Source organism: Alexandromys fortis, unplaced genomic scaffold (genome assembly GCF_014885135.2).
Source record: "Alexandromys fortis isolate MF-2015 unplaced genomic scaffold, M_Fortis_MF-2015_v1.1 scaffold_10, whole genome shotgun sequence".
Classification (NCBI taxonomy): Eukaryota; Metazoa; Chordata; class Mammalia; order Rodentia; family Cricetidae; genus Alexandromys; species Alexandromys fortis.
This window is the reverse complement of record NW_026067895.1, coordinates 7,927,078-7,947,177: the sequence shown is the minus strand read 5'-3', so window position 1 is coordinate 7,947,177 and position 20,100 is coordinate 7,927,078. Positions and strand designations below refer to the sequence as shown.

General features: G+C 43.5%; 1 protein-coding gene across 10 annotated transcripts in view; it reads right to left on the bottom strand.

Moving 5' to 3' along the window:
- The window catches only part of Trpm3 (transient receptor potential cation channel subfamily M member 3), a 281,511-nt gene that overhangs the window by 80,740 nt on the left and 180,671 nt on the right, over nt 1-20,100 (bottom strand). For 6 of the 10 annotated variants that reach the window (XR_007594808.1, XM_050159348.1, XM_050159396.1 and 3 more), the window contains 8 exons: nt 18,818-18,868; nt 12,723-12,758; nt 12,431-12,571; nt 10,131-10,160; nt 8,926-9,215; nt 8,083-8,311; nt 5,470-5,637; nt 919-1,059 (listed from right to left, as the gene is read on the bottom strand). Coding sequence is in view for 9 of the 10 variants with exons in the window: in XM_050159348.1 (XP_050015305.1) it covers nt 919-1,059; nt 5,470-5,637; nt 8,083-8,311; nt 8,926-9,215; nt 10,131-10,160; nt 12,431-12,571; nt 12,723-12,758; nt 18,818-18,868 (1,086 nt within the window). In the remaining variant the exon portion in view is untranslated. Of the gene's footprint in view, nt 1-918; nt 1,060-5,469; nt 5,638-8,082; nt 8,312-8,925; nt 9,216-10,130; nt 10,161-12,430; nt 12,572-12,722; nt 12,759-18,817; nt 18,869-20,100 lie in introns of those variants that run through there. The other 4 variants (XM_050159357.1, XM_050159386.1, XM_050159406.1 and 1 more) reach the window with 3 other exon arrangements.

Genomic DNA, 20,100 nt, shown 5'->3' with positions numbered 1-20,100 from the left:
TTTGTTCTTCAGCTGGCGTAGCTCCAGCAGGCTGGGCAGAATCACTTTAAGCTCCAGGGCTCTCAACCTGTTGGTCATGACCCTTTGGGGGTGACCCCTTTCACAGGGGTGACCTAAGACCACCAGAAAACACAGATTTGTAACAGTAGCAAAAGTAGAGTTATGAAGTAGCCATGAAAATAATTTTATGGTTGGGGGGGTCACCACAACATGAAGAACTGTATCAAAGAATCACAGCATTATGACAGTTGAGAACCACTGGAAAGTGTCACTGAAAAGGAAAAGGGAACCGCAGCAATGTCCCTATCTATGATATTTGATGCCATTTCGGGGACAGCCTGTGACTTTGGAGGCAGGAAGTGCATGTAGGGTGTGATTCCTGGAGAATATTTACCAGGGCTGGAGGTTTTCGTGCTTAGAGCTGCACGCTGTTTAACTGTGCCCGAGTAAGAAAGTGTGATTGATGTCATTACCAAGTTGGCAGTTGTTACTTATAGATGCTGTCAGTCTCTGGAGGTGCTACATCTGACCCCCCCATGTTCCCCTGAAGCCCAGGATGAGCATCTGTAATCGGTTACTCTGTCCTAGCTCTTCTCCATGCGGCAACACAGGAATGTTCTGGAAGAGGACATTTGTTTGCATGTGAAACTAACTCATACACATCGCACATCTGGTTCTGTTACTTCTCACCCCTGTCAGTTCCTTTACCTTCTGTGGCGAGCCAAAAGGCAGTCTATAGAAGCTGCCCCCCAAGGCTCGCAGATCTTGTGAAACTGCAGGAAAAACAAGGTCACAGGGCTTCCATTCCTGCATGCGTGGTACTTAAAGTGCTGCTCAGAGAAAGCCACACAGGTACCCGAGACAGGACCGCCCACCCTTGAGGCTAGCCTTTTAGAAAGGGGGAAGGAAAATGCTTACAGTGTAGAACCAGAACTTCACAATGGGTGCATTGTAGAACTCATAGATTTTTCGGCCCACGGGGATTAGCCGGTGCCTGCTTTGGACTTCTTCTTCATCCTTCTTTCTGGATGATTCCCCATTGTTTCGCCCCAGCATCGCCTACAGTAGGAGAGAACAGAGACCATCATGGCTGGGCTCTGTAGGCCGTGTTGCAGAGGAGGAGTGTGATGTGGGAGTGATTTCTTATTAATAAAGAAACTGCCTAGGCCCCTTGATAGGCCAACCCTTAGGTGGGTGGAGTAAACAGAACAGAATGCTGGGAGAAAGAAGCTGAGTCAAGGAGTCACCATGGTTCTCCCATTCCAGACAGACGCAGGTTAAGATCCTCCCTGGTAAGCCACCTTGTGGGCTACATAGAATATTAGAAATGGGTTAGAACAATATGTAAGAGCTAGCCAATAAGAGGCTGGAACTAATGGGTCAGGCAGTGTTTAAAAGAATACAGTTTCCATGTAATTATTTCGGGGCATAAGCTAGCCATGTGGGTGGCCGGGTGCCAGGGATGCAGCCTCGCCGCTCCTATCACTACAGGATTGGATGTTCATGATGCCTGAGAGCTCACAGAACTCAAGAAAACAAGACCCACACCAAAGAGTAGAAAGCCTTGCCTTTCTTATGTGTGAGTTTGTATTTTATTTGGATAAGCTGTGTAATTCTTTGAAGAATGGAAGGCTTGGGGCTTATTTCTTGAGCCTTCTTTTCTTCTACAACATGGACCCTCTGAATGAGTAGGCAGTAGGATATACATAGAGTTCTGTGAGGGATACTAAGCACTGTTTGGGAAGGCCAGGCTGCAGGAATCCATCCCAATTCTGTTACTTTCTTCCCATATGTATATGAGACATGCAAGATCTGATTCAAATTCTGTCTACACCGTGCTAGTGACTTCCCAGTCAAAAGCAGATTGATTGGGCATGTTATAAGCCATCTGAAGAGCTTGTAGTTTAGTTAGACTAGGAATATTTCTACCCATATCAAAGCATGGGCATTGGTCCCTCCATTTTAAACCTTATACGATTAGAATCACTGCTGTTATCAATTTTGTGCTAACTATGGCTACATTAACTTCCTCTTCAAGCAGATGGGTTAGGGGGAGGGTTTGAAGCAAGCTTGATCTGCAATGGTCCTCATCTCTAAGCTGCTGGAGAGCTCCATATACATGCATCCCCTTGCTGTTCATCACAACAGTAGCCATATGAGCAATAGTGATCAAATATCGCAAAAACAGCAGAATCTAAGGACAGGAAGACACACCCTGTCTGGGTAGCAAGCAACAGGATGTCCCAGAGATGACTAAAGTGCCTTACAGTGAAGTCTTGTAGGCTTTGGATGACATAGATGGGAGGGTGAGTTCTAAGGTGAATGAACACTCAGGCTCTGTGCGCTCTCTGAGACCTACTTTCTTTAGTCCTATGGTCCTTGGGGGCCTATGCATTAACACCTGGCACCTAATTGAGTGGTCTGTAAATACTAGGTAGTCTTCAAAGTGAATGCGGACCTTCTTAGGTACTCTCACTTAAAGGTCCCTCACCAGAAAGGTGTGCATGCTGTGAGAATCTATAGCAGGGCAAAGTATTGGCTTTAATTCTTCCACATTGTTATAAGACATAGAAGGTTAATTATACAATGCTGGGAAATTGAGTTTTTTTTTCTTTTCTGCAATTATGTGGTGAATGGGTGACGTATGCACATATGTGTGCACGTGTGCATGCAGAGGCCAGAGGAGACTAGTAGGTGGCCCACTCTGTCACTCTCTAGTCCCTTGGTGCAGGGTCTCTCACTGAATCTGAAGCTAGGTGGTGGCCAGCATGCCCCAGTGAGCCTCATGTCTCTGTCTACCCATTCTGGCACTGGGATTACAGGCACGTGTGACCACAGCTGGCTTTTTATGTGGGACTGGGGACTTGAACTGCTAAGTCAACCCCCCTAGCCTGAGACTCAATAAGTATGCATCTATGATAAGACATACATTCTTGCTGCTCAGAATCGATAAGGATTTGGGATAAGATACAGCACTTGGCACTTAAGTTTCAAATTAAGAGATCTAATTACAGCAGTGTTTGCGATTTGTAGTGAAGTTGAGGACATAGATAACTTCCACATAACTTAGTTTTCAACCACCTGACACAATACATACAAATATAAGTTTCAAGTATTTCAACGATTTCTTCATAGCCAACTCATTGAACTGTATGACACTCACAGATGTTAGGATATATTCTCTGGCAAGCCCGTTATGCTCTGAGACATGAGAGCCATCTTCTACAGTGACTTTCTGAAGGATCATAGTTCCCAAAGCCCTTAGTAGAAAAGGGACCCTTCTTCTTCTATACCCAGATACAGTGAGCATCATGCAGCTTCTGACTGTCCTCCCAGGAGGCTGGCTGTGAGGGAGCCACACCATACTTGATCTGGGACACTTGGCATTCCTTGGAGGCTCTCTACTCTGGGGAACTAAGTCCACTAAGCAGGACCATCAGAGAACAGAAAATAATTCTCTCTTGCCCTTGGCAACTGGCTGAGGTTGATAATGTATAACAACAGCCAATGGAGTATGGATGCTTGGATTCTAATCTCACCTTTGCAACCAACCAGCTGGCTAATTGTGGGCAATTTAATCTCTGAGTCCTTGCTTTCTAATCTGGGAAGTAGAGCAATGTGTACCTGATGGGCATGATGTGGTCCCATGGCAAAGGCAGAGAGAGTATGCAGTGCCATTTCAACAACATAAGCAAACATTTGTTAATGCCTAGTTGTTAGACTAAGTAGCTTATGTGTATATGTCTAAGTGGTTTATTCTTAAATCACAAACCACCCACAAGGCAGACAAAACTCTGATCCCACTGATGATGGAGTGAAATTGTGTTTAAGGTTACATAGCAAGTAGGTGAAGGGGCAGGATTGTTGGGGAATATTATTTGAAGTCATGTTACTTTTGTTTGTGCTGCATTTGTTTAACTCTGTGAAGCTGTGGCTCTTTGCCTGTCTAAAACACCTGATTGGTCTAATAAAGAGCTGAACGGCCAATTGCAAGGCAGGAGTAAGGATAGGTGGGGAAGGCAGGCAGAGAATAAACAGAAGGAGAACAGAGGAAGAAAGAGGAACAAGAGAAAAAGGAGAGGAGGACATCAGGGGCCAGCCACCCAGCTACACAGCAAGCCTCAGAGAAATAAGTGAAGAAAGACATACAGAAATAGAGAAAGATAAAAGCACAGAGGAAAAAGGTAGTTGGGATAATTAAAGTTAAGAAAAGCTGTCAAGAAACAAGTTAAGCTAAGGCCAGGTGTTCATAACTAAGAATAAGCCTCTGTGTATGATTTATTTGGGAGCTGGCCTTCCAAAAAATCCAAAAGAATAAAACATCACACTGCACAGGATTCTGACTCTAAAGCACATACTCTTTACCTCTCTGTTGAGACAGCCAGGAAGAACCTAGAATCAACACTAACCATGATTAAAAAACCATTTTATTGAGGCATTCAGAGACCAAAAATTATGACATGCTCTACAGGGAAGGCAGTGTGCTGCTCTCGCAAGGCAGGACAGGGCAGGTGCCTACCTAGGTTTTTACAAAGATCTTGGAACTGAAACAAAAATTGCCTTTTCATCCGGTGAGCAAAGGGTCATATCTATCGACAGATCCCCAGGAAGGGGTTTCTAGAAAGAAGCACTGCCTATGGAGGAAGATTGTCCCATGGTGGTCCCAATGATGAGACTCATGCAAAGTCTTTCTGTCACCTGAATCAACCCAATTTTCATCTTCTCCTCTTACAGTTCCTTCTGGGTCATTACTCCTAGAGCCAGCGGCTAGGGTGCTGAGGGAGGCTGAGGTGCTACAGACCTGTCCCTGTGGAGCTGCTGTTTGATGCAGCTCTCCCAAGCTATGAAGCCCTGTCTGTCCCTTTAATAGCACAGGCACAGGCTATTTTTAGCCTTTGGACACAAGCCAGTGGCAGTCATGTCACTTGGGTGGGGGCTGCGGGAAGTGCTTCCGTGCACAGCTGTCTTGTTCTCGCTGCAGAACAAAGCATCCATGTTCTATAATTGTACCAGGAAGCGCTAATAAAAGCTTTCCACAAAGCTCAAAATTCAATTAGTGATGGGTTTGTGACTTTGACCCTGAAGACAGATACAGTCTTAGCTTCTGACCAGCAGAATGGCCCCAGCTCAGCGAAGCTGGCTGCTCACAGCTCATGGCTTCCCTCTCCCTCTTGCCAGTCACATCGTCATGTTTATCAATGGATGCTTGCCTGGAAAATTGAGGTCGCCTGGCTTTGAATTTCACTGATTTGTTCTGTAGCCCCATTGGCAGAAGGACTTCACATACAGTTGGATCTTATAGCCCTGCTGTTTGTGCACAAAGAGGAAACTTTTATGATACTGTAATGTCAACACTTACATGATTATACCTGGCAGGAAGCCGGGGAACCCTGATCTCAAGCATTATTGAACCTTAACAATATCAATGCGTGAGTGGCTTGGGAGAAAAACGGCGTAGTGTTTTCTTACTGTTAGCTCCATGTCCTCTTCATCTTTCTCCTTTGTGGTCTTCTCTGGCTCCTCTGGTTCCTTCTCTTGGAGGTGAATTTCTTGGGCCTGAGTCATATAAGGCATGTCGTCTTTGTTCTTGAACTCCAAGCTGAGAATTGAAGGAGGAAGTAGAATTCCCAGAATTACCTAAAGTAATAATAATGATAATAATAATAATCACATTTAAAGGATTAAGATTAGGGTAGTTGCTTAGAATCAGAGAACCTGGGGTGTGGCGTGTGTGTGTGTGTGTGTGTGTGTGTGTGTGTGTGTGTGCACATGCATGCTCATGCACAGGTGCTGTACTGGCTGAACATGGATGTGGAAATCTGGAGATCTAAACATACAATAAGGAAACACTTATTTTACTCAGATATATCTTGTCCTATTAATTCTAACTTTATGGGGGAAACTGAGGAGAAAGATCTTATTCAAAGCAAAGGCAAAAAAAATAGGAGATTTTCATTTGATTATTAGACAGAACTTGGCCTTGTAAAATCAATTCATACACATACTGGCATTTATTTGTGAACTAGAGTTGATATGCTAGCTGATGAGCTCTGTCAAGTAAAGCTTTCTGGATTGACCTTGAAGGCACATGTAGAAAATCATTTTATCTACTGTAGAACATTCTACTGGCAATAGCCAATGTACAAACAGGACCATCCCTTCCCACAGATATCTTTGTATTCGTGGAGAATAGTTAGTCTCCTTGCGCAAAAGCCCCAGAAAGGCCAACACTGCATTAATCTTATGTGTAAACACTGTGTGTGAATCTCAGTGTCAGGATGCTCATTACATGTTTTTTTTTTTCTCATGGCAGAGTGATCTCCTCCATTTCAGAGAACAGTGTCCTCTCCAGCTTCTCTCAATTCTAAAATGGTTCCAGCGCATAAGGCTCCCGAAGATGAGCCTCCTTGAAGATACTGCACCAAGGGGAGGGACTCAGACAAATCCTGAAGGAACAGTGGGCGTCATGCCTCCGCAGGGACAGTCTTGTGGTCCTAATAGCTTAAGGGACTATTGGGGACTTAAGACCAGTCAGGAGAAAAGGACCAGAACTGACTGTAAATTATAGGTGTTTTGGGAGGCTCAAAGGGCATGCTGGCAATCTTTGTAGGGTACAACGACCTGTCCTCGGAGCTCAGAACCAGCTTGGCTCCCCACCTGAGGCCAGAATTAGCGGTTACTAGCAGCAGGACTCTGGGATGTAATACATGACCTACTTAATAGAACCATTTTTGTAACTTCAGCTCAAGAGCCCCTAAGAAAGGCGCAGTGAGACAAACAGTTTAGGTCCAGTAAACAAGTCAAGGAGGGCAGGATGCAAAATTGTGGTCTAAGTGGATCTAAAGTGATTAGGTGTATCATGAGCGACATGGTCATGATGTCACACTACATACTAGCAAATTTGTTAAGAGAGTAGATGCTAGAAAATCCTACCTCATGCAAAAAAGGGTAATTGCGAGATGATGAATGTGCCAATTTGCTTGACTCTGGTAGTTACTTCACTGTGTATGTTCAAGCATTGTATTGGCATCTTCAATACACGTAATTAAAAACTGGCATCATAAAAATTAAACCAAACAAACACTCTCCCATTTTTCTCTCATCCATTTCTCTCTCTCTCTCTCTCTTTAAAAATTCTTTTATTTTAATGTTTTCCCTGAAAAATCACCAGCAGGATTAGAGGAAGCAAAATTTGGGCTGAGTGTGTCACTCAAAGCTAGAGAGCTCTCCTGGCCTGTGTGGGGCCCCGCGATCTTCTCTAAACCTGCCAACGAATAAGGCAAAAGCTTCAGCCCAACTTTCTCTTCTCAAGAAAAAATCATATACACAGTCTGTTCAGTACCCAAGAGAACTACTATCTCTTGGGTTTCCCTTAGTTCATTTCTATAGCTGTCACTATACACCTTTTGGAAATGGGTCTAAGTTGTGTCGACTGGCCTGGGACTCGCTTTTCCTCATTTGAGAACAGATCAGGGACTAGGGATGTATCTCACTGCCATGTGTGAGGTTCTGGGTTTGATTTTGAACCCACCTCTCCTGAGTAATGTTTTGATGTACACATCTATCTCAACTTTAGTTCAGTTAAAATGTCTCAAGCCCATTCTTGATATGATATAATACAAGAGAGCCTGAGTGGGACCAGAAGGGTATTTAGCCTCATAGGGCACTGAAGGGTGACTTAGATGAGACTCCTGTGGTAGCATGATTGTGCAAGAGTGTACAGTGTCCCCCCACGAAACCTGTGTGTACTCTGCATCTTTGGACTTGAGACAAGATTCTGTTTTTGTAGGCCTTAAGATCTGGCCTCAAGACCCCCAACCTAAGACCTTTGAGGGTAGAGGCAGAATAAGCAATCAATGACTACAGCACATGTAGTCTGCCTTCTTAAATGTGACAGACCCCAAGTTCAAACCCTTAACTCTAAACGAAAATCACATCTCTAAGGAGATTATAATGAATAGTGATGGATTAGCATCACCTCCTGATATAAGATAACCCTTAGACCCACCATAGATCTGTCTTAGAAAACTCCAACCAACCCTTGGACGCTATGGGCAACAGATCTCTTTTGGGTATGCTGACCTTGAGGCCCGAGTTCTTGCGCATGCGGAGCCGGCCCATCCACATGTCAGTAAGTAACATCTGGCTGCACGTGTGTGCAATGAAGTCACGGTGCTTGGCAGCCACAGCCAGCTGCAGGCACGTGGCATTGCTCCAGTTCTTCAACTCATATGTTAGCAGTTTCATGGCCAGCTGCTCATCCTGCTTATAGGACTGGTCCAAGAGCTCCACAGCCAGCTGGCCAAAGTCCCTGGAAGACAAGGCACAGGAGGGTCTTTCAGGCCAACTTGGAGACTTCCATGAACAAAGATGAGCCCACTGTTCAATCATAAAAGGTAGCTTGCTGTGAGGAGTAGCTGTTTCATGTCAAATCTGGTGGCTCATAAAACCACTCAGTCAACATCCTTTAAGTGTTTGCTAGATACCATGTCTAGAACTGAAGATGTTAGGGCAAAGCTGGATTCCTGCACTCAAGACCCCCAATTCAGGGTATGTGAAGGTAGAGGCAGAGTCAGTCATTAGAGTGTAATGTGTCTTCCTAAACGTGACAGACCTATTCTTGCCAACTATATATGATCTCAGCCAAGTTACTTAGATTCTCTGAGTGTTATCCTTAATTGGATGAAGTACATGGTGATATGACCTGTTGCTTGGGGCCGTTGAGAGGATGAATGAAATCAGTGTAACCTCTCTGTACCTCTATGCAGTGTTGTGCACAATAAGGGTAAATGACTCATGCCCACTCTCTGTGTGCTCTAGTGCAGGGACTCTGTTACCCCGTAAGTTTTGTGGAGCCCACACTTCTGGCATTTGGGATCTACCCTTCCTTCTCTCCCTACCCTCCTCACGAGTGACTGGCCCAACCTGGAGTTGTGGTTCAGCTCCTGGGAAATGTCATCAACCATGTCATTCTCAGAGGCCTCATGAGCCATGGCTTTGCAGAGCTTGCAGGCCACCAGGGCTTTGGCCATGGCCTCCTCTCCGTGCTGCCAGAAGAACAGGGCCATCTTCTGCCTCTTCATGAGGACAGCCCACACCATCAGCTCGTGGAAGGGGAAGGGGAAGTGGTTGATCTCGGGGTCATCCAAGTCAATGTCCACCTCCTCTTCACGCTTCTTAGTTGTCTTTCTTCCTCTCCTCAAGGGAATGTCATCCTGCAATTTTAGAGAAACAAAGGCAAGCTGAGTTGAAAAATGAATCAGATTAATTCACTACATACTTTATGTATAGCTTCCATTGGCTCAGCTCTAGAATCATACTGAAACGAACCAGACCAAATCTTATCCTAAAGAGACTTGCAAGCTCCTTCGGGCTAATTTAAAAATAAGACTTAATAAATGCATATTCAACGACCAACATGTTTGTTTATGCTTTACTTTAAACAGAACATTTTCTAAGCTGGGGATGGTGGTGAATCCCTAAAAGCCCAACAACACCTTGGAGTCAGAAACAGGAGGATGGCGAGTTCGAGGTTAGGCTGGGCTACATAATTAGAGTCTGTCTTAAAAATTCCAAACATGTTTTCATAGGTCATTTTCTTCCTTCCTTTCTTTTTTTGTTTCTTTACTATTGTCCATTTCTTCTTCCATAGGAGTGGCTGTCTATATCTCATGATGGACAGCATTATCATGTTTCTTTTTTCTCCTTATATTTTTTTTCTGAAAAAGCAAGGATATTCTATACTTGTGTTTTCACATAACAACAATAAACAATGAACCAAAGATGGGAACAAAACTGCTCCAGTTTCTGCACCTCTATTAGATGCATCTGTGAAATTCTTTGGATCTGTTGGCATTGGTAAATATTTCTAACTGATTTTGCCTGTGGAGTTTATGTACTTGGTTTTCAAGTTAGTATTTACAATTGGATTTATTTATTTTTGTTTTGCCCTCACTGCTAACATAAATCCATTGTGGAATTTTAAGAGCTACTGTGAACTGCCACCATGGCACTTGGAAAATCGTATTTTAGAATCATGCACTAAGCCTTACTATTAAAATGAACTCATATATCTTTTAAATATGTGCGAAAGAGAATAATCGACACTAATAATTTGAGCAAACACTAACCTCCATTCCCAGCAGTTTCAAGGCTTTGGGCTGTTTAAAAAAATGTTGTGAACAAGTTAGATCTTTTTTTCATTGAGGTAAGAAACGAATTCTACTATATTGCAAATAAGTAATATAAGAACTCTACGGTACCATATAGCATGAATTCTACGTCACTAAGTAAACAAAATAAAAGGAACATGTTTTTGAAAAGACTGAAGAGAGTTAGAAATGTTGTGACTGTGGTGAACCACAGCAAATTAGAAAACTGAAGAGATAAACTTGAAGGTTTAGAATGACTTTTGTGGGTCGGTTTCTTTCCCTTTCCTATGACCGTCCTACTTCACCGGCTCCTCTAGGATGTACAGCATTTGAATAAATATTTTGGTCTGAGTGTTTTCCTCCCCACCCATCTGCATCAGATGACGAAATTCTAACTGACAAGGTGGGTATTTGGGGGAGAGTGTTAGATTAGGACAGAAGATGCCTTTTGGAAGAAAGTTATATCGTTATCAGAAAGGCTGATGGAAGTTGGTTGTCTTTTCCCATGTGAAGACACAGATAGAAGGTGCCACCTAGGAAGCAGAAAGCAGGCCCTCTGCATATACTCAGCCTAATTGTACCTTGTTCTTAACCTTGGAGCTGTGGGAGATACATTGATGTTGTTTATATGCCCCTTAGCCTCTGGTTATTTTGCCACAGTAGTCAGAGCAGAGAAGACAGATGAAAAATGAAACAATCAACAGGTCAAACCAGATATTTCTCAGACCTCTGGAAAACTTCTGTTATGCAGAGTGTTAGGGTATAATTCGAAATGTTTGTTTAGATGCTTTCTTTGGCTATGGCTATCTTCCAGTGTTGCATGGCAGAGCAAGGGCGTGCGGGCCATCATGGGTGCTGTTGGTGGCAGGAGTTGCTCAGCGGCACGGAGGGCATCCCCACACATGGAGTGGCTTCCTTGGCCTTGCTGGGTGTTTGTAAAATGGGCACAACTGAGGGTACGGAAAAAGCCACTCGGGAATTTGTATTTAAGAGTGGGAGAACACAATAACACCCATGGGCCAGGGGTACCAATTCCATCTTCTAAGTGCATCAGGGCAGTGGGTGTCATTTTGGAAGCTACCGAGGACATAAGAATTAGGAGCTGACAGTTCCTGTAATTTGATGTGATTATATAAGGTAGAATATCTTGACTCTGTCTCCCTCCTTTTCTCTTTTGGCTTCTAAAATTACTACAAGTCTACATTTTTGTCTTTATTCAAACATTTTGTTCCCCCTCTCCTGGTTTTCTAATAGACCCACAAAATATTTTCCTCAGTGGAAAACTTTGTTAAAAAAACAAAACAAAACAAAACAAATAAAAAACCCCACAAAAACAAAAACAAAAACTACATAAAGGGAAAAATCATAAAACCCAAATATTAAGAAAATCATAAATATTTTTTTTTTAAAGAGAGAAAAAGGGAAGAAATCTCATGCCCACAACCATCAGAGTCAATTGCTCTCTGGGTGTCTTTTTGGGGTCCTAAGGGTTCTCCAGCCCCTTTCAGGGAGTGAAGTCCAAGCAATATTTATAGTAATACACGCTTTTGAGGGTCCTGGCTTATGAAAACACTAGCGACCCAAAGCTGTGGGGACCTTAGCTTGACAGGAGGAAAGGTGATGGAGCAACTTGGGGACTATTCCTTAGATCCCAGTGTTAGGCACAAAATGAACCAACCAAACATCAAACCAAACAACCAATGAACACAAACGCAAAACAGTTTCACTTAAGAATGTCCTCAAGACGTAAACACTGTAATCATTGGCTAAATGGAGAAAAGCTAAAACTAGAAAAGCCTATTGCCATCCTGTGGGACATCGGTGGAAGCTGTCCCTGCCTAGACTTCTTTTGCCATAGTAGTTCTGACCCAGTGACTCCCGAGGAAAGTGCAGGTTTTTGCTGAAATTGAACTGCAGACATGAAAATGCAAGATAGAAAACTCAAAAACGAAGTTCCTCCCCCAATGGAAGATCATTTTTATTTGAAGGAAAGACTAGCAGAGAGACTGTAGTTATTTAGACTGTTACTCTAGAGAGGCATTTTTAGAATGACCAAAGTGGGACTGTCACCGCAAGGAAAGCAGCAGATAGAATTTGTTTGTCCAGTATTTTATATTTAATAATTTTATATTTAATAATAAATTTCAATAATTTGGATGGAAAAAGACGGGAGTGCACTTTCTGTCTTTTCAATTCGTTTTCCCTTGGAGACAAGAAGACCCGAAATCTCTCCTCCCTAGTCTTCCCCAAAAGAACCTCAGAACATGCTAGAAACTCACCCTTTTGGGGCCAAACAGATTGTGGTAGAGGGTCCGGAAGCGCTTGCGGGTGTAGTTGCAGCGGTAAGCCCCGCCCATCAGGTACTCAATCACTAGGCCAATGTCTATGAGGCTGATTCTGTAGTCCGGGGGCAGGTTTCCCTGTTAGAGACGAAGGGAACAACAGACAAACCCAAAAACACGGCATGGTTTACTAGGGGTTCATTGGCAAGTGTTCTGTAACTATTTTAGAGTAAAAATTATAATGAAAAAAGAAACATGAATGTATTATTATGCTGGTTAATTAATTCACCTTAAAATAGATCCAACCGAAACCTGGATACTCTCGCTTGGAAAGAAGACATAAGTTAAATAAGAAGATGCGGTAATCGCCGGCAATAACAGAAAATCAAATTATTTATTCAAGTCTTCAGCTGGGGAGAAAAAAACACCAGTGTAGCAGAAAGAAACACAGGCTAGACAAGGCAAGGGCTATCATTCCGCTTCTAGATGCAGGGCCCCTGATGCTCCTGAGCCTCTCTCTGACCCAGGCCTACCTCTTGTAGGCCCTTTGGGTATCCCCCCACTCACAAAAGGAAGACTCCTCTCAGAAGATTAGTGTCGCTACCAGGGCGGGGACCACTTAGAGATCAATTCTACTTAAACACAAGACCTCTGTTAGCTGGTCACATATACTGGTCCTCCCCCAACCCAGGTAAATAACAGGAATCAGGGAAGGCATTTCATAGCGTCAGAATGGAACTGTAGGAGTGTCGCTTGCACTTAAAGTGTGTGTGTGTATGTGTGTGTATGTGTGTGTGTGTGTGTGTCAGGAGAAGAAATTTTAACATTGGAATTAAAACTTTCACAAAATTAGGTGGTTTTGTCACCTTCTGTTGCAAAATAGCTTCGTTTGGGGCAATAGCAGTCCACTTACAGATCTCCAGAGTGGGATATGGGACTCTGGCAGTAGGAAATCCATTTAATTGGTTAAAGAGGGCTTCAATGTAGTCTGTCATTAAACCTACAGTTTTAAATTTTTCTTGAATTTTTTTTTTTATTTTTATATTTCCCATGTCTTTTTATAACATGTGGGGTGTGGTTGGTTCTTGGGATTTTGTTGTTGAAAGTATGTATCAGCGAAACAACAACAACAACAAAAATTGATGTGTCTGAGATCCAGCCTGGGTTGGGCTTTTGTGTTCTATTCTCAGTAGCAAAATTAAGTAGCTAGATTCCCTTCATCATCCCTGGTTGGGATAACTGCGTCCTGGATACATGTTACGTGTTGAGGATGATGCCCTGATTTGGCGTGGTCTGCACACAGCAATGGCGAGGCATCTGTATTGCTTATCCTGGGACACAACTGTTGGACCAAAGGGCAGCTTGCAGGTATTCATGCCAAGAAAGGCCAGAGACATGAGTCCCCAGGGCAAACAGCACGGGGCTAGGCTCTGTTAGCTCAACTTCGCGCGACTCTGTATCCTTTTCTATATCTCACTTTGTGTTCTAAAAATCAGAAATCAGGGACCTTCGCTCCTCAGGTCCTGCCTGCTTCTAGAAGCCCGACTGTTAATCAGCATTGACCGACTGCTTTCACTTTCTACTGCCACCCATTGGGCAAAGAGCACTGTGCAGAGTGCTCAGGGTTGGTGTTGTCTGGAGTTTGGTGTGTGGGGTTGGAGGTGGTCAAGGAAGTGAAGTGGATGGATCTGTGCTCTCGCTTCCCCTGCTCTGGAGGGGGCAGAAGGGATGAGTGCTGCCTTGAATGCCCAACAGGTTGTGACAACAGCCTCCTGAAGGAGTCTTCCTTTGCTTTGGATCTTTCCAAATTAAAATTTAAAAAATTGACACCAGAGTCATTCTTACGCTGTATGCTGTTCTTAATCCTGTCCCCACCCTGTGGGGCATGACTTTGGGAATGGGCAAAGCCTCAAGAATGAGCCCCCATTTCGTGCCTTAACAACACAGAGCAGGCCCCGAGATTCAAGTTACTTCATAGAGAGGATCGGGAGGCAGGTTGACAACTTGAGAATGTTGTCCTCATGCTCTGAACCATTTCTCGAAGGTAAAGTTTAAGTCATGCCATGCTATAAGATGTCCTTGAGAGCAGTTCAAACTCAGAATGAACTGTCTTTAGGTGTCAGCTCACGGTATGGCTGTCAGGTTTGAACTGTTTAGGAACATTGCTTTTTTTTTTCCCCTTTGAAACACATAGCAAGCCTTGAAAACAAGCTTGTTTCTTCAGGGTGTGGAAAGGCTTAAATGATTGCTGATTGTTAGGTTCAGCAAAGGAGAGTGTGGAAAAGACGTGGGGGACAGACAGGCTTGATGGGGGAAAAATAGTCACTGGGTAGGGCTCATTCTGGGGGAGCACTCAGGAAGTAAGGAGGTCACCCATGGTTTAGTAGGCTAGCGAAGTAAAAAACCAGGCAATCGATTATTTTTAAAAATAAGAGTGTTCCTACAAATTTGCATGAATTTATCTTATGGGCTTCTGAAAGTCTCCTTTTCTTATCCAAAATTTCAAAAACCCTTTCCTTCCTTCCTTCCTTCCTTCCTTCCTTCCTTCCTTCCTTCCTTCCTTCCTTCCTTCCTTTTTCCTTCTTTTCCTCCCTCCCCCTTCTCTATTCCTCCCCCTCTTTTATATTCAGCAAAACTGGTCTTAGTTCCCATATAAATGAACTTTAAATCTTAATTTCACTGTGGCCTCTGTATTCTACTCAAATCCCCCTCCTCTGGCAGGGAAGGAGCACACAGATAATCTGAAGTGTTAGCACAGTTAATTGAAGAAAGAGAAACTACGACTTAAAACATCCGAAGCCACAGACCGAGCAGGCAGCTACTGAAACGGCAGGTTACATGTTAAAGGAGTGCAGACAGACTTGAGCCGCTAGCTTAATAGGAAAGCCATGAATATAGTTGATGGATTTATGCATGAAGTCCCTTGACCGAATTGGTTTGGCTTATATCAGTTCATACTCCTGGTGGATGGAGAATAGCGATTCTTTACCACACTGTTTGTAGATTGTTCTCTAGATATGAAAGAACTTGAGATCTTGAGACTAGCTTGGAAGCATTGCTCCTCATTCATTTCTGTTGGTTTCAAAGAACAGTGGGGCTTGGAGATGACCTGATTGGCTTATGGTGATCTGATAATTACAAAATGTATCCTTGGATTTGTAGGCATCATTTACATTTAATTCAGAGATATCTCACTATCTATTATGTTTAAAGTCCAGAACTATGTTTCTAATTCATGCACATGTATGTGTATATACATTGTATTATGACTGCCAGTTAAAACTTTCCCAGAATTATATATATATATATATATATATATATATATATATATATATGCATGCCTGTAAGGAAAGAGGCGCTTATTATATTCCTTAATACTTATTATATTCTTTAATTAAAAAATTAAATGTCCCAAGATGTTGTTAGGATTTTAAACCTAGATTTTGGATCCCCCGAGTAAGTACTTGGCCTAAATTAGAAAAAGTCCTATGGGACCACGGGAGAAATTAGCTCCCAGATGTGAAACTTTCCCGTCTTTGAGAAACACCTAACAAGGAGTCTCATTTCCATACCATTTCGTCTGTGAACATAAACTGTTGATATGTGGCTCCTTTGCAGAAGAGAAGGCTATTCCTTCCTTTCCTTCAGTAGCCAGAGAGATGAGCCTTTATTGCCTGATTCTACCTCTTCCGAGAGAAGAAACTAAATACAGATGTTATTTTTGCCCTCCTCTTACTAACAGTCTGCTCCCCAAGTAAAAGGAGAAACTGTTGCTAGGCCAGTCTAGTGCGATTCTGGGTGAGCTTCAAAGCCATCTCCTCCAGTCCCTAAGTGAGCGAGTCAATGCCTGCTCCCCCAACTCTCCTCTGGTGCTTTTATTCCCGTCGCTCTGAACGGCTGCTCTTAGCTAACGGTCCTTCCTCCCACGTTCTTAGCATCCTTTCCTTATCAATCTACGTCATCTTCAAGGTACGTTAACAGCCGAGAAGCTTTAAAAAGGGAAGGGAGTACCTTAAGGATTCGCTGCCCGCCTTCTAACAAGACTCGTTACAAACAACGGCAGGAGCCAGCTCGAGGAGCTTTGGCTAATGGCTACTGCTGTAGCGGAGTGGAAACCTTCCGAGAAGAGACGCTAATATGAGAGCTCATTTAGCTGAGAGAAGCTAATGCGAGATGGTGATCATTTCTGCTCAAGGAACGATAACTTCAAAAGTCTCCTTGAAAGTCAGGCGAGACCTGACTGCCAGGAAAGGGGGCAGGGAGAACGCGTGAGTTCCAAGGTTTAGGTTGGCTGATGAATGGGATTCTGGGACCAAAGCCTAGCTATGTCATCAGAGAGCCCCATGTTCTAACTGAACACAGACTGCTCTGAGGTGAGGAGATGGTGTCATATTCATTATTTTAGAACTGCTTGAAATAATTTATTGAACCTAAGAGTTAAATGCTTAGCAAAAGAATATGCGGAGTGAGTGGGACCCTAATCACCTGAGAGTAGTTTCCAGAAAAAGTGAAGTCAGGATAAATTAAGGGAAAGCAGAATGTGTGAAGGAAATGGGTTTTCTGGAGGCACAGATGCCATGGTGGCTTGGAACCGGCTGAGGAAAGCTGGGGTCTCAGTAAAGTAGTGATTTGGGTAAACAAGCACTTTCCCTTGATGTCAAGAGTTACAGGTTTTGCCCACAAAGCTGGACAATCCTTCAATATGGCTGTGTGGAGACGGAAGGAAGGTTTGTGGTAGCAAGGAAAAATAAAGCCAGTGTTTTCAGGTGGATGTGGGTTTTGTTTTTGTTCTTACATCCTTTACTCGCTCTTAATGAAGGGCCAGTAGATTAAAATAGGTCAATTATAAGCAGCTCCCAGGCCTCTAGCATTTTGAAGACAATAGCAAGAGTTGCTTACAGTTCACTAAGGGTCAAGTGTAGTTGAGGCTTTCTACGAGATAATGTACTTGTCTCGTACTTTTGATTCTCATTTGAGAGTCAAACCAGTCTAGGACTTTCCCTGAGTCCACGATGCATGGAGAAGGAACTTAGTTCCTTGTCTAAAACCAGGAACATGTTTGGCAAGGCCAGAAAATGACCTGGGGCCAGGGCTCTGGGAGAACTGAGATTTCTCTTCCTGGGAACCCCTGTCCCCTTGAAGGACTGAGGGCATCGGTCCTGCCAAGCCTGTGGTACACTTGAAATATCCCTGGTTCTCTTTGGGCAGTTTTGCTTGTCTGGCTTCTTTCTGACTCTGTCCATTATATGATGGTTTTCTGCTGACTCTCTATTTTTTTTTCCTGCACACTGTATAGGAGGTGCTATATTTCTTAGTAAACTTGCTTGGTGTATGGCACAGCTTAAGACTGCTGGATCCCAACTTTCCTGGCCTCTGTATTTTCTGATCCTACGGTTCTCCCTGTCAGGAACCTGCCACTGAAGAACAACCTGCTGGTCCAGGTCCCTTCTCTCAGTCCTTGGGTTCTGCCGCAGTACCACAGCATGCCTATGAGGTGGGGAAGGTCAACAGTTTCTGTTTTGTTCTTTGGAGTTAAAGGTTCTGAAGCCAAGCTACAACTAAAAAAGACTGTTTGGGGCAAAAGAGCAAGTACATGCCAAGGTTAAACATAACCTTCCTATGTTCAACTTTAAATGAGAATTTTATGCAACAGGAACGAGGCTATTACAATCCTACTTCGGACAGTTTTTGTGAAGAGTAATGATTTCAGCTGGAGAAAGCCTATGTAATACTGTGTACCCTGTCACCAGTAAGCCTCAGTCATTGCTGCTTTTCCTTGATAAAGTATCTGTGATGATGTTAGCATGTTACTAATGATTGAATATAGTCCTCGCCTCCTAACTCTTCAGCCTTCTCCATAAACTGTGAACAACTCACTTGCACCGACCAGCTTAAAACAATCAAACAGATGAACATAAAGTTTAGTTTGGAAAACTGAAGTGTTAGGAGGATGGACTGCATAGACGAGCCCCCTTGTCTCTACCTCATTATGTGAGGTAGATAGGATGCTATGAGGAGCCAGCAGGAAGGCACCTCATGTGGTAAGTTACCATGGAAACTTACTCCCCCAAACAGTGTCAGGCATTTGGCAAGCTATAGGTAATGACATAAATCCACGTTGGCATGGGGGGAAAAGCCTAGAGTCTGCTATAGAAAAGCGTTACATTCAGTGAAAGCATCTAAAACCATGGCAACCGAAGGAAGGACCACAGCGGCATTGTCAGCAGAGGTGCCCAAGCTACGAAGCAATGCACATACACCGTTCTGCGATGGTGGGGGGCTGGCCGGGACATGGAGACTGGGCAGCTCATGCATTACAGGTACAGTCTATCACAGGAAGCACTCAGGACAGGGCCTCTGACCTGTGGTCTAGAGGATTCTTACCTTTTTGACATCCCTGACCAAGTGGTACAATGTATTTGAGGGCCCATGTCTCTGAAAATGATAAAGAACAATCAAACAGTTTTGCTAGTCAGGGGCTCTGGGTGACGAGGCAGGAGGGATCAGGGAGCTGGAAGGAAAGGTTCTGGCTGGTGGAGGGCAGCTCGTGGTGCTAGGCCTTGTTCTAGTTGCTCAGTTGTGTCTGTTACTTTGAAACCAAGGCTGGCTGGATTTCGGATCACATGTTCTCCAGGAAAGTGTATTTGAAGTTGTAGGCTCAAACTTTGTCAGGGAGATTGCCAGCTAGTAGATACCTGGGCCAAATGGTGTGGAAAGAGCCAGTTTCCCGGCAGGACAAAGCAGAGGGTTTGACACATTGCCATAGAAACACTTAATGTAGTTTTCCAAGCTGTCATTAAAAACTCGTCTCAAAAAAAAGCATTGGCCAGCTTTCTCTGCAAAAGGCCAGAAAGTCAGTAGTGAATCCTTGTAGACTGTACAGCCTTTCTCAAATCTCTTCAGCTGTTGTTACTGTATGAAAGCAGCTACAGCCTGTACGTAAACAAGTGATCTTGGCTAGGTTTCAACAAAACTTTACTCATGGTCACAGAAAATAAAATTCCATAGAATTCTTTTAGCAGAGGGCTTTTTACTGTGTAATCTCAGCTGTCGTCAAAATCACAGCCCTCCCCCCTCAGCCTTATGAGTTCTGGGATTACACACAGCTGCTGCTCTATCTGGCAGGATTTCATAAATTTTAACATGTCATCGAGTATTGTGGCTTTCTTTGGTTGTTTCAACCATGAAATATAAAAGAAAGTCATCGTTAGCTCCCAGGCTGGGCAGAAATAGTGGAAGGGCTTCATATTTTGGTGATAGTTCCCTGGCATCTGACTTAAGGGAAGGTCATAAGCAAGCTGGGGAAAAAGAGGTCAGTAAAGGGTATGGATGTATCGAGGCTTAGAATAAAGTAGATGAAGCTGGGTAGTGTTGACACAAACCTTTAATCCCAGCACTTGGGAGGCAGAAGCAGGTGGATCTCTGTGAGTTCAAGGCCAGCCCGGTCTACAAGAGCTAGTTCCAGGACATGCTCCAAAGCTACAGAGAAACCCTGTCTCGAAAAACTGAAAAAAAAAAGTAGATGATTTGTTATTCTGTGGTCTTTCAGGAGTAGGGATGCTGAGTAAAGTACAGAATCCCAGTGAAATTTGACTTTCAGAAGAGCAATGATGCCCCATGCGGTACTGGGAATCTATCTATCTATCTATCTATCTATCTATCTATCT